The following is a 14,275-nucleotide window of genomic DNA, read 5'->3' as shown; positions in this document are numbered from 1 at the left end:
ATGGTTAGGCTGTCCGTCCTTCAATGGAAAGCTGAAAGCAGGTGGTGGTTCAGTTGCTCCGTCGTGTCCGACTTTGCAGCCCCATGGACTGCAGCACCCCAGGCTTCCCTGTCCTTTACCATCTCCTGGAGTTTACTCAAACTCATGTCCATTGAGTCCGTGATGCCATTCAACCATCTCATCTGTCGTCCCCTTCTCCTCCCACCTTCAATCTTTCCCAGCATCAGGGTCTTTTCCAGTGAGTCAGTTCTTCGAATCAGGTGGCCAAAGTATGGGAGTTTCAGCATCAGCATCAGTACTTCCAGTGAATATTCAGGACTGATTTCCTTTAGGATGGACTGGTTTGATCTCCTTTCAGTCCAGGGGACTGTCAAGCGTCTTCTCTAGCACCACAGTTTGAAGTCATCAGTTCTGTGGTGCTCAGCCTGAAAGCAGGTTTAAGCAGGTTTGAGGCCTGCCTGAAGGCCTGCAGCCCTGGCTCCTCACTCTCTGCTGGGGCTTTCGGGTGGTTGAAGCTGCCACTCAACAGCACCTTCCAGTTTAAGAGGATTCGGGGTGGTAGACCCTGTGCCTTGATGTGCAGAGCATCCTTTGTGGAGCATGGGCTCCCTGGCCGCTTGGGTGCTGTCTGTGTGGCCTTCTGTATCAGCCTCTCGGGGGCTTGAGGTTAGGCCCCTTTCCCAGGCAGGTGGTGGTCCTGGTGCCTGGCTGTACCTCGTCAGCTGGGACCGGCCCTGGGTCTGGTCACAGCTTACTGTCCTCTCTGCCCTTCCTGATCCTGTCCTCCTCTCCCAGGGCCGGACCCCGAGGGCACACCCTGCCCGCCAGGCTCCCTCAGACCGTCTGCTCCTTGGGGATCCCAGCCCGGAACAGTTGGCTCTTGCCTAATCTTTTAGGTTTATTGCATGCTTCTGCGGCCGGGGAGATTGTAAGAGGCACAGCCTGATGGTTGTGTCCCACAGTGAGGGTCCCGGCCCAGCAGAGGATCTCACTTGGCCTGAGATGCTCCCAGCATTGGAGGCTGGGATGCTGCCCTTGGCTCGCCGTGGACAGCCCCCAGGGAGCCCAGCAGAGCAGGCTCCCTGCTGGGATGTGGGTCACGGCCCTGCTGACATACTGCTCACCGCTGTGTGGTGAGGCATCTTCCAAGGTGCCTTCAGGGTGATGGCCTGAAAACCCACTCCTGTGTGTCTTTCAGGAGAAAGGCCCTTGGGTTTTTCACAAAAGTTGACCCAATGCTTTATGATTTTTATGAACAGCAGCTAAGAGAAGTCAGCAAGATCTTTGCATGCTCAGAACCAGCTGGAAAGGCTGAGGAGTAGCGCGGGGAGAGAGGGATGCAGGAGAGTGGCCTGCCCTGAGTTTGATCTCAAGCTTTTATATGGGCGGGCGAGGCGACGTGTCTTAATGGAGTCTCTGCTACTGCAGTGGGCACTGAGGTTGCTCCCCCTCTGGGTTGGGGGAGGGAGGTGAGTACAGTTACATCTAAGTGGAAGAGCCGCGGAGTCTGAATAGGTCTCAGGCAATATTTGGAATGCAGTTACATTAAAACATCCGTTTATCTGAGATTGAAGTTTATTTGGGCTTCCTGTGTTTTGTCTGGCGTCCTAAGGGAAAAAGTACCATTGGTTGGGGAGGAGGAGTGAATAGCTCATTGGGCATTTGGAGAGCAGGACTGCTTCCTGCAAAGGCGGGATCTCGCCTGGTTTTGAATATTGACCTCATGGAGCCTGGTGGACATGCTGGAGGGGGGGTTGTGGCAGAGGCAGATTGAGGTGGTGGGTGGTGGTGGTGGCGGATGTGTCCCCTGTGACTGGAGAGCTGGGGCAGTGAGCCAGCCCTTTGAGAGCCTGGATGCACCCCAGGGTGCTGAGGAGCCACCCGATACCTAAAGTTAGAGACTTTTTGCGTTTTTTCAGTTCAGTTCATTTCAGTTGCTCAGTCGTGTCCGACTCTGCGACCCCCATGAACCGCAGCACGCCAGGCCTCCCTGTCCATCACCAACTCCTGGAGTTTACCCAAACCCATGTCCATCGAGTCGGTGATGCCATCCAACCATCTCATCCTCTGTCGTCCCCTTCTCCTCCTGCCCTGAATGCCTCCAGCATCAGGGTCTTTTGCCTTTTAATTAACTAAATTTATACTTTAATCAAAGTAATATCAAATCATGCCGAATTAATTCCCATAGTGAAATATTTCAGTTCATTTTCTCATCCCCTGAGGTCTTGCTCCCACTTACTCTCCAGAGGCGACCAGCTTCGCACTTTGCAAATACTCAGCGGTGTTCTGTGCATCTAGAAGCATCAATGTGCATATTCTCTCTGCTTTATTTATCTACTTATTTGATTGCAAACTGGATGTCATCTACATGCTTGGTTCTTTCCCCACTTAACAGTGTTGCTTGGACTTCTTCCCATAGTAGTGCCCGTGGAGGTCATGCATTCTTTTTATTTTGTATTTAGTTACTGCAGCCATGAAATTAAAAGATGGTTACTCCTTGGAAGAAAAGTTATGACCAACCTAGATGGCATATTCAAAAGCAGAGACATTACTTTGCCGACTAAGGTCCGTCTAGTCAAGGCTATGGTTTTCCAGTGGTCATGTATGGATGTGAGAGTTGGACTGTGAAGAAGGCTGAGCGCCGAAGAATGGATGCTTTTGAACTGTGGTGTTGGAGAAGACTCTTGAGAGTCCCTTGGACTGCAAGGAGATCCAACCAGTCCATTCTGAAGGAGATCAAGCCTGGGATTTCTTTGGCAGGAATGATGCTGAAGCTGAAGCTCCAGTACTTTGGCCACCTCATGCGAAGAGTTGAATCATTGGCAAAGACTCTGATGCTGGGAGGGATTGGGGGCAAGAGGAGAAGGGGACGACCCAGGATGAGATGGCTGGATGGCATCACTGACTCGATGGACGTGAGTCTGAGTGAACTCTGGGAGTTGGTGATGGACAGGGAGGCCTGGTGTGCTGCGATTCATGGGGTTGCAAAGAGTCGGACACGACTGAGTGACTGAACTGAACTGAACTGAACTATATCAGTTAATGTATACTTGCATTTTGTTTTTAGATTGACGTGTAGTTGATACACAATGAGTTACGGGCGTACAACATGCTGTTTGGTCTCTCGGTTGTGTCCGACTCTTTGCCACCCCGTGGACAGTAGTCCACCAGGCTCCTCTGTTCGTGTGATTCTCCAGGCAAGAATACTGAAGTGGGTTGCCATTGCTTTCTCCAGGGGATTTTTCCAACCCACGGACTGATCCCGAGTCTCCTGCTTGGCAGGCAGATTCTTTACCAGTGAGCCACCTGGGAAGCCTGTACAATATAGTGACTCACGGTTGAAAAATTTTTTTTTTTTTTTGGAGTATACTTGATTAATGATGTTGTGTTAGTTTCTGCTGTACAGCAAAGTGGATCACTTACATACATATCCACTCTTTTTAAAAGATTCTCTTTCCATAGAGGTCATTACAGGGTATTGAAGAGAGTTCCCTGCGCTATACAATGGGTTCTTTTTTGTTTTAATATTTATTTGTTTGGCTGCGCTGGGTCTTAGTTGCAGCACGTGGGGTCTTCAGTCTTCACTGTGGCGAGTGAGATCTTTCAGTTTTGGCTTGCAGACTCGGTTGCAGCTTGTGGGATCCACTGCAGCTTGTGGGATCCACTGCAGCCTGTGGGATCCACTGCAGCTTGTGGGATCCAGTTTCCTGACTAGGGACCGAACCCTGGCCCCTGCATTGGGAGCATGGAGTCTCAGCCACTGGACTGCTGGGGGCATCCCCTACAATAGAGTCTTTTTATCTATTTTATGTAAATAGTAGTGTGTATGTCGTTCCCAGCCTTCCGATTTATCGCCGCGCCCACCTTCCTACCGGTAACTGTAAGATTGTTTTCTATATCTACATGTTTTCTATATGTGATTCTATTTCTGTTTTGTAAATAAGTTCATTTTTACTGGTTTTTTATTTTTTTAGATTCCACATATGAGATATCATAATATAGGGATTCACAATTTTAAAGGTTACATTTTACGCATTCTTTTTAAAAACAGAGTTTAAAATTTTTGCTCCTAAGTGTCTTCCTGCCCGCCAAATGAAGGCAGTTAAAGTATTGGTTCCCAGCATGTAACTCGTCAGGTGAATTTGGGGATGCTAGCTCACTTCAGAGCTGGGCTGAATGAGCCACTCTTTGGACTCTTCCAGGCTAGTGACGCAGTTCGGGGATCTCGGCGTCACCCACCCTCGCTGTTCTGGTATGGGATGACCAAACACCATCAGTTGCACGAGGGGAATCAGTCTGAATTGCTGAATAATTTCAAAACATTTAAAAAATACTTGAATTAACATTAGTTTTTTTTTCCTAACAAGTTTTCTCTGCTCCCATATCTGGCAGCTGATATACTTCATCTCTTTCTCCGATTGGATATTTTGCATCTGTTCCTTTCTCCTCTTCTCCCCCTTTCCCCCAGGATTGATCTGTAACTCAGTCTGATTATTCCAGTGGGTTCATTTGTAGCATCTTATGATCTAGTTTCCAGACCTTTCAAATTAATTACTTATTTATATGAGTGAACCATAATTGACTTTTCGCTTGAGAAACCCAGTTCACCAAAGTGGCCAGGGAGAGACATAGTTCATTTTGCCCTATTATCAAATCAATGTTCAAATAATATTTCAGGATGATTTATTTTCCTCAATATGAGAAAAATGTCAAGATTTATTTCCCATGTTTCGTAAATGTCAGAGGAAATTGACCCGCACCTGGCATCACGTGGATTTTAGCTGAAGGACTGGAAGACAGCGCGCTGAGTTGTGGTTATGAGTGTTGCCCTTGTGCAGGGGGCTCAGCTTGTGGGGTGCAGTGGAAGTGGGCTTCTTGCTTCCCTGGTATCCTCCAGACGACAGGAAAGTTGGCACCAGCAGGGTTGAAGCCCGTGTGGGTGGGATGAAGGGGTTTTCTGAAGGTTCACAGGGTGGGGGGGTCAGACTAGACCTGGGACAAGCCTCGCTCCAGGGCCTGAGTGGGAAATCCAGAAGCAGAAATGATGAGAGGCCAGCGGGGAGCGTGGCCCTCCGGAGGGGAATGCCCCTGGGGAAGAGCAGTCTGCACGGGGAGTGTCCGCTCAACGCTTTGGTCTTGAGGCAGTTGGTCTGTCACAGCAACTGTCCCACGGGCACCCATCCCTCCAGGTGCGGGCGTGCACACCCACGGGCACGCATCCCTCCAGGTGCGGGCGTGCACACCCACGGGCACCCATCCCTCCAGGTGCAGGCGTGCACACCCACGGGCACGCATCCCTCCAGGTGTGGGCGTGCACACCCACGGGCACGCATCCCTCCAGGTGCAGGCGTGCACACGTACAGGCACGCATCCCTCCAGGTGCAGGCGTGCACACCCACGGGCACCCATCCCTCCAGGTGCAGGCGTGCACACCTGTCACATGCCGTCCTTCCTTCTGTGAGGTTCACACTCGGGGTGGGGTGTGAGACCAGCTCACGAGGGGCTGGGGCGGAGGCTCAGTGAAGCCTCAGGAAGATACGGAGGGCAGGCCGAGCGCTGCCCGGGATTGGGGCGGGGGGTGGGTAGTGTAGATGGTTAGGCTGAGTTGGGTCAGAAGGCCTTGGGAATAGCCAGGAGTTGGGCTTCACCCTGTGGCCCGTGGAAGTTGCTATAAAGCTGGGGAACCACGTGATGCTCTGTATGTTCAGAAAGAGAGGAGGAAAAGGCTGGAGGTAAAGAGACTCGAGGAGGAGGTGGTGGCCGACCTGGGATGGTGGCAGAGGTGACCAAGCATGGTAGCCTGGCAGTAGGTCAGATGGAACTGTTGGTTGGGGGGAAGGGGAGAAGGCCAGGCTGCCCGAGGGAGCGTCATGTGGATCCTCAAGCCACCCACGATACTTAGAAGCCCTGGGGCTGCAGCAGAGGCCTGAGCAAAAGCCAGTCTCCAGGGGATGAGGAGCCTGGGCAGTGGGGTTAGCAGAGTGGAGAGAAAGGAGCCAGGGGCCGCTGCCTTCCTTTCCTCCATCTCTGAAATCCTAGGAAGCCGGAGAGCTGCCTGGAATCCACCAGGGATGAGGACATCAGGGGTTTGTTTCAGCATTTAATCACCCCAGCCATCATAACTGCTTTCTAGAGATTACATTGGCTTTCCTGTATTTTCCGTAACTAGATTGAGATTCACTGTCTGTGGCTAAATTGCTAGCTAGCTTCTTCATATTTATAGTTCTATTCTTAGGGATTACTTTCAGATTAAAGATACATCTTTTTCTTACAATTTTAGTTTTTATGCTTAAGAAAGAAGCAATCTAGGAAATTGTTATTTGTGAAATTTCCTTCTGGAACAGACGGCTTTCCTTATTTATCTTAATGACCTGTGCTGTGGCTTAAAATGACTTCAAGCTATTGGCAGCAGCCTCACAATGATTTTGGGAAACCATATGGGTGTTGAGAGGGCTGGAAGCTTGGCCGGGTACTAAGGATGTGGGAACCTGGAGGTCAGGACACTCAGATGACTTCTGAGATCTGATGATGTTAGACATGTATTGCTCTTGGTTCGAAGCCACCGTACAACTCAGAACAAAGAGTCAAGCCAGTGTCAGCTGACTGCGGTTATCTCCAATTCTGTCATGAGATTTTGCAAGTAAGACTTAAAGGTCGAAGTACAAAGTTAGCGTGTTTCCCAGCATAGGAAGCAGATTACCTGGTAGTTTGTCCCGTGAGAGTAGCTGTGAGGCTGATTATGACTTTGTCATGTTCAGAGAGTGCCCAGCCTGGCGTCCCAGTATCAGTGGTCACCGGGGTCCCTTGGGGCTCCTGTCCCAAGAAGATTCTGTTCAGCGGGTCTGTGGTGGACCCGAGATCCCTCATTGCTAATGAGCTCTGGGGGCTGCTGGGTCCTGGGTTGCACTTGAATAAGAAGGGTCTGAGCTGGGTTTCCCATCTTTTGGGGCACAGAGCTCTTTGAGGAACCGAGGAAACTGGACCCTCCAAAAAGTGAGCCTTCCACCTCCCCAACCCCATCCCACCCTGCCCCACCCACCTGCTGTTTCTAGGTTATAAACCTGTTGAAACCCACTGAGTGTCCTCAGTTTTTTTTTTTTTTTTTAAATTTATTGGAGCATCTTCAATTTTGATTCGGACGTGGCTGGTAGAAAAGATGCTCATTCAGTCAGTATCTTCCTTGGTGTCTTTATAGAGTGGATGTTAATTTAAAACTGGACACGTACTGCCGTGGCTTCTTATGGGTTTGGAGTCAATGATCCTGGGGAGAGCCCTTTAAATTTAGTGGCTCTCAAAGACGCGTGGCTTCGAGCCTGGGGCTCCTTCCCCTCTGGCTTCCCACCGGTGAGAGTGGTGGGCGCCATGTGACCTGCAATTTCATTTTACTTTATTTAAATAGTTTTTCCTTTATTGTTTTAATCTTTCTCATTTAGAGCTATGATCCATCTCTAATTTTTGTGTATAGTGTGAGGTCTGTTCTTTTTTTTTTTTGGCCATACCTGGTGGCACGTGGGATCTTAGTTCCCCGACTAGGGATCAAATCTGAGCCCCTGTGTTGGGAGCATGGAGTCTTAACCAGTGGACCATCAGAGAAGTTTCTTTCTTCCTGTTTTATGAGTAAGAATTGGCTGGTGATGTGAGTGCCTGTCAAGGACTAGTCCTCAGATCCCTGGGTGATTTCTGTGCTCCTGGCAGGTATTTGTTGACAATATTAGTGGTTTTAAAGTGCAAGAGCTAGACACAGTAGATTGGTGAATGACTAAGAAATGGCCCAGGTGGAAACGGGAGGGATGTCACTAACCAAAGGAATCCTCCTGGCTTTCTCAATGGGCAGAACGTGCTTTGGAAGGTGAATGCTGCGAAGATAAGTGTGTGTTTTCGAGCTCCTTGGACATGGGGTTTCCGCGAAGCAGTTCTCACTTTTGGGTTCACGGTGGAGCTGCCCAAAGACCTGGAGGGTGGAGTGGAAGCTCCACACAGGCGAGCGGGGTTCGTTTATTTGGCTCTGGGCCAGTGTTCTGTTCGCCCAACCCTGGACTTCTGCACACTGGCCCGGAGAAGCTGAATCAGGCCACGGGAACCCATCGTGGCTCTTGGATGGTGTTTACCGCAGCACACTCTTCGGCTTAATAGTTCTGGCTGGTGTTCACCCTGAGGTGGTCAGGGTGCTACCCTTTCCCAGTTCCACCCGCTACTAGATTATCTGAAAATAAGTGCCAGACATCATTTCATTTGAAATATTTCAGTGTTTCTCTCTAAAAGGTCAAGACCTTGTAAGACTCAGCATGATAGCATTATTACACTTAATAATTCCTTAGTATAATCATATATCTAGTCAGAGTTAATATTTCTCTCCTGTCATATAATTTCTAAAAATGTTTCTCTATATGAATTGAGATCCAGTCAATGGATACGTCTCTAAAATCTTTTTTAATCTATAGGTTCTGCTTCCATCTTTACATTCCTTGCAGGTTATCGTCGTTATTGAACAACCCAGGTAGGGAAATGACATGATGTCTGGGCTGCTTTCTTCCCCGAGACACAGTCATTTTGAAAGTGGCCACTTAATAATCCTACTATGGCCTGTAAGTGTTCAAGTGAAAGGAAGAGCGCGTGTCTCATCTCAAATCAAAAGCTTGGAACGATTACTCTTAGTGGGGAAGGCAAGTCGAGATAGGCTGAAAGCTAGGCCTCTTGTGCCAAATGTTTAACCTACCTGTGAATGCAAAGGCAAGGTTCTTGAAGAAAATTGAAACTGCTGTTCCAGTGGACACATGAATAAGAAAGCGAAACAGCTGTATTGCTGATGTAGAGAAAGTTTGAGTGGTCTGGATAGAAGATCTAACTAGCTACAACATTCCCTTAATCCAGTGCGAGGCCTTAACTCTCTTCCATGCTGTGAAGGCAAGGAGAGGTGAGGAAGCTTTGAAGGGAGAAAAGTTTGAAGGCAGCAGAAGTTGGATCATGAAGTTTAAGGAAAGAAGTCGTCTCCATGACGTCCAAGTGCAAAGTGAAGCAGCAAACGATGCTGATGCAGAAGGTGTAGTTAAGATCATTAATGAAGGTGGCTGCGCTAAACAGATAGTCAGTGTAGACACGGCAGCCTGCGATCGGAAGATGATGTCGTTTAGGACTGCCATTGGGTAATGCAGTTGGTAACTTTAAAACCGATACTCATTGTCCACTCCAACAAATTGTAAGACCCTTTAGAATTTATGCTCTGTCTGTGCCCTGTAAATGGAACAGCAAAACCTGGATGATAGCACATCTCTTTGCTGCTGCTACTGCTGCTAAGTCACTTCAGTCGTGTCCGACTCTGTGTGACCCCATAGATGGCAGCCCACCAGGCTCCCCCGTCCCTGGGATTCTCCAGGCAAGAACATTGGAGTGGGTTGCCATTTCCTTCTCCAATGCATGAAAGTGAAAAGTGAAAGTGAAGTCGCTCAGTCGTGTCCGACTGTTCGCAACCCCGTGGACTGCCGCCTATCAGGCTCCTCCATCCATGGGATTTTCCAGGCAAGAGTACTGGAGTGGGGTGCCATTGCCTTCTTGGGCACATCTCTTTACTACATAGTTTACTAAATATTTTAAGCCTTCTCAAACAAACAAAAAAAAAAGATTCCTTTCAACATGTTACTATTCATTGACACTGCGCCTGGTCACCCATGTGATGGAGATTAATGTTGCTTTCATGCCTGCTAACACAGTATCCATTCTGCAGCCCATGGATCAAGGAGTAACTTCCACTTTCAAGTCTTATTCTTTAAATATATTTCACAAGGCTGTAGTTGCTATAGATAGTGATTCCTTTAATGGATCTGCGCAAAGTAAATTGAAAACCTTCTGGAAAGGATTCGACGTTCTTAGATGCCATTAAGAGCATTCATGATTCGTGGGAAGAAGTCACAATACCAGCATCGGCAGGTGTTTGGAAGAAGTTGATTCCACCCCCCTCGGATGATTTTGAGGAGCTCAAGGCTTCAGTGGGGGAAGTAATTGCAGAGGTGGTAGAAATAGGCCGAGAACTGACTTAGAAGTGGAGCCTGAAGATGTGACTGAGTTGCTGCACCTCGTGAAAGAGCTCTGATGGGTGAGGAGTTGCTTCTCACAGATGAGCAAGGAAAGTGGTTCCTTGAGATGGAATCCTTGAAGATGCCATGAAGATTGTTGAAGTGACAATGATGGATTTAGAACATTACATAAATTTGGTTGATAAAACAGTGTTTGAGAGGACTGGCTCCAATTTTGAGTCTGTGGTTTAAGTACTATCAAATAGCATTGCGTGCTACAGAGAAATTGTCCATGAAGGGAAGAGTCCATCAGTGAGGAACACTTCGTTGTTGTCATATATTAAGAAACTGCCATAGCTGCCTCAGTCAGCAGCCATCAACACTGAGGCAAGACCCTCCACCAACAAAGAGATGACCGTTTGTCAAAGGCTCAGATGATTGCTAGAAGTTCTTAGTAACAAAGAAATTTTAAATTAAGGTGTGTACCTTGTTCTTCTTTGGGCACAATGCTCTTGCGCATTTTAAACATAATTTTGATCGCTCTGGGGAACAGCAAAGTTAGGGTGGCTCATGGTGTTGTGATGCTCGCTCTACTGCCACCGTCTGGAAGGAACCCACAGTATCTCTGAGGTCTGCCTGAATATTTGAATCGAATCTTCTCCAGTAAGCCCTGGCATACCTTAGTGGAAAATGCTCTTTAAATACTACTTTGGCCCTGGTAGCTCAGATGGTAAAGCGTCTGCCTACAATGCTGGAGACGCGGCTTCGATCCCTGGGTTGGGAAGATCCCCTGGAGAAGGAAATGGCAACCCACTCCAGTATTCTTGCCTGGAAAATCCCATGGACTGAGGAGCCTGGTAGGCTACAGTCCATGGGGTCGCAAAGAGTTGGACATGACTGAGTGACTGAACTTTCACTTTGGCCATAAGACTCTAGGCCTTTTCCGAGGACAAAACTGGGGAGTATTTCTTTTCAATTTCAGATAAAGTTCATCTTAGATTTCCTGTTTAGATTTAGGACTAAGGAGTTTTTACCTTGCATCATCAATCTGTTTAAAAGAATTCAACCAAGTCAATTTGAAGATCTTATTGGTTTTATTCAATGATTCATGAATCTGGCAGCATCCCCACCTGGCAAGTAGAAGGGCCCTGCCAGGAGCTGTACAAAATGGAAGGCTTTTATGGGTAGAAGGAGACTGTGACAAAGAAATTAAAAAAAAAAGTGAATTATATCAGGCAAAGTCAGCTTCCTTGGGGGACTGCAGGGGTTCTTACCAGGCAAGTTACCTTAGACCAGGAATTTCCAGATGGACTGGTTCAAGACTTACTCTTGGGAGAGGCTGAAGCTGCCTTAAGTTAGGTATTAGGTCTTGGTGGGGCTTAGCTTAAGTGACTCCATTTTGGTGTTACAGTTTCTTTGAACAAATCTGATGTTTCTATCTCCTTTCAAAATATACTTATTTTATCACCAAAATATGATGCCTAAAAAAAACTTGACAAATGCTTTGTATTAATAGTTCTTTTTTCCCTTAGCCTAGATTCCTCCTGCCCAAGGAATCTAGCATGAGATCTTTTCTCACTGTCCAGCACACAGATTGATTTACTTCACCTTACTTTTGGGTTTTAGGTTATTTAAAAATTGTTTTATTTTTGTGTAAATTATTTTCATCATTCTAAACACGATCTACAGATCAAGATGTTTTTGTAGAAATCTAGCTTCGTTCTCTCTTATTTCTCCCTAGGTGACCTTTTGAAAGATAAATAGGTTATCCTTTTTATCTTTAGATACAAGTGGTGGTATCCTATGTATACTTTTCTCTGCTTTGAATTTCCCACTCAGTGTCCCTTGGCCTCTATCCAGAGCAGTACCTAGAGACCTTCCTCTCCCCATTACCAGGGACACCCCACTCCATTGTGTGGGCGTGGGCTTGTTTATTTTAGGAGTTCTCTTAACTTCCTGTTCGAGTGTTTTCTGGGAATGCCATTTTCTGGGTGAAGGTAGAAAGAAGGTGGGGGCGAGGGGTGGCCTGGCTGCCTCTGGGAGCATCCTGGCTCTGAGCCCTCGCCTTTCTTTCTTCTCAGTCCTCATCCTGGATGGAGCATAGGTGCCTGTCCTCCATCCCAGGTGGGCAGGGCCCTCTTACCTAGAGTCAGAGCGCCATCCACCGTCTCTGTCTTTGCATTTATACTCCTGTTGGCTCCCATGGAGAAATGCTCCCAGGGTTTGAGTCATACAGCATTTCCAGTCTTAAGGTTTTGATTTGTGTGTCCTCGTGTTTATGTTCCTAAGGATTTGGGAGGAGGAGTTAAGAGATGGTGCCTCATGTGCTGAATAAAAACAGATCACCGTACATAAAAAGGAAACACAACAAGCATCGTAGAAACACCCTTTTCTGTCCTACCTAACCAATACTGAATTACTTGTGTTGCAGGGAAAAGGACTTGGAAGCCAAATTCATTATTCAAATGGAGAAAAGCAAAACGACCATCACAAACTTAAAGGCAAGTAGTGACCTGGCCTGGCTCCAGTTCTGTGAGTTACGTGCTTTGTTTCAGTGTTAAATGGTTTGTGGGTGAATACGACGCATCTGTTTTCACAGCTTTCTTCTCTCAGTTCAGGTAACGATGTCAGCTTGAACTTGGCTTGGGCTCAGCCATGAAGCAAATGGGTGACAAGTGATTACCTGTTACCTGTCCTGTCTCTGGTTTTGTTGACCTTAGCTGCACAGCCAGGCCGCAGCTGGGGGAGGTGAGACCAGGCATTTTAATCCTCTATCCTACTGTGGATTTTCAGCCTGGAAATTAGCTCATTGTGGATTATTATAAACTTTGACCCTAGATTTGTTTTCATTTTTTAAAAAGTATTTATTTTTATCTATTTATTCAGCTCTGCCAGGTCCCAGTTGTGGCACACGGGGTCTTTGATCTTCACTGTACAATGTGGGATGTAGTTCCCTGACGAGGGATGGAACCCAGGCCCCCTGCTTTGGGAGTGTGGAATCTTAGCTCCTGGACCACCAGGGAAGTCCCTGTTTTCATTTTTACTGAAAGTAACTTTGTAAACCTTGCAGGAGGAGCTGGTATTACTATTCAAAACTCAGGAGATGAAAAAATGTAAAAAATGAAATCTTTTTCTAAAAAAAAAAAAAAAAAGCCAGAAGTTTCTAAGATGGCAAGTTCTTTTGTATTTAAAATATCCTGAATACTTTCCACTTATGGGGAAAACAAGTGTGTAAAATCAGTAATAAAGGAATCACGCCCCTAAGGACCCAACCCCATCCCCTCCAGGGTTTGTCATTAGCTCACAGGTTTGGGTTTCAGAGGCCTGCTGCCCCGCGGCCAAGTACAGATCACCCTCTGGTTGGATTTCTGTTAATTCATGGCTCAGGGGACTGGACATTTTGTAATCCAGTTTCAAAGTCATGCAACCTGATCCCCAGTGATGGAAGCCAGTAAGTAATGTGCCCATCTTCAAACAGGCTGTGCCCTGGGGATTTCAGAGGCCTCCTCTGAGGCGCCAGTGCCCCTCGCCTGCGGCCTCTGCAGTGGAATGTCTTTCTTGCTCTGCTGACCTGCACTTCTTGTTCCTCCTGGCTCTGCCCAGCTGCACCTGGCTTCCCCTCCTCTGAACACCCACATCTCACTTAGCTCACCCTTTCTCTGCTGTTAGTTTCCTTTGCTTTGCTCTGCTTCCTGTGTCTTCATGTACTCACAGGGCTGTAGACAAAGTCCAATCATTCTAATACTGTGTTTACTGGAACCACTGGGGAGAGCCGAGCATCGGATGACTATCCTTTCTTCGTGTGTTACGGAATCTCATTTTCCTTGATTACTCTGTTGCTTTTTGAGTTTGCAAACATTGCTTTGTTTGATACAACCGCAATAGGTGCCTGGAGTTTTAAACATTTTAGTAATAAGAACCTTAAAATTCTTTTTTACAGCTTATAGTACACACAGTGTTGTTGTTGAGTTGCTCAGTTGTGTCCGACTCTGTGACCCCACGGACTGCAGCATGCCGGGATCCCCTGTCCTTCACCATCTCCTGGAGTTTGTTCACATTCATGTCCGTTGAATCAATGATACCATCCTGCTATCCTATCCTTTGTCACCCCCTTCTCCTGCCCTCAATCCTTCTCAGCATCAGGGTGTTTTCCAATGAGTTGGCTCTTTGCATCAGGTAGGCAAAGTATTGGAGCTTCAGCATCAGTCCTTCCAATGGATATTCAGGACTGATTTCCTTCAGGATTGACTGATTTAATCTCCTTG

The 14,275-nt window shown here is 47.3% G+C and overlaps 1 protein-coding gene across 4 annotated transcripts in view; it reads left to right on the top strand.

Moving 5' to 3' along the window:
* KIF16B (kinesin family member 16B) overlaps nt 1-14,275 on the top strand; it is a 300,304-nt gene that overhangs the window by 24,889 nt on the left and 261,140 nt on the right. For all 4 annotated transcript variants that reach the window (XM_012188149.5, XM_027976491.3, XM_027976490.3 and 1 more), the window contains exon 2: nt 12,442-12,511. In XM_012188149.5, the coding sequence (XP_012043539.2) occupies nt 12,442-12,511 (70 nt within the window). The remainder of the gene's footprint in view (nt 1-12,441; nt 12,512-14,275) is intronic.

The sequence above is a fragment of the Ovis aries genome, chromosome 13 (genome assembly GCF_016772045.2).
Source record: "Ovis aries strain OAR_USU_Benz2616 breed Rambouillet chromosome 13, ARS-UI_Ramb_v3.0, whole genome shotgun sequence".
NCBI classification, from domain to species: domain Eukaryota; kingdom Metazoa; phylum Chordata; class Mammalia; order Artiodactyla; family Bovidae; genus Ovis; species Ovis aries.
This window is presented reverse-complemented; position numbering and strand designations above follow the sequence as displayed.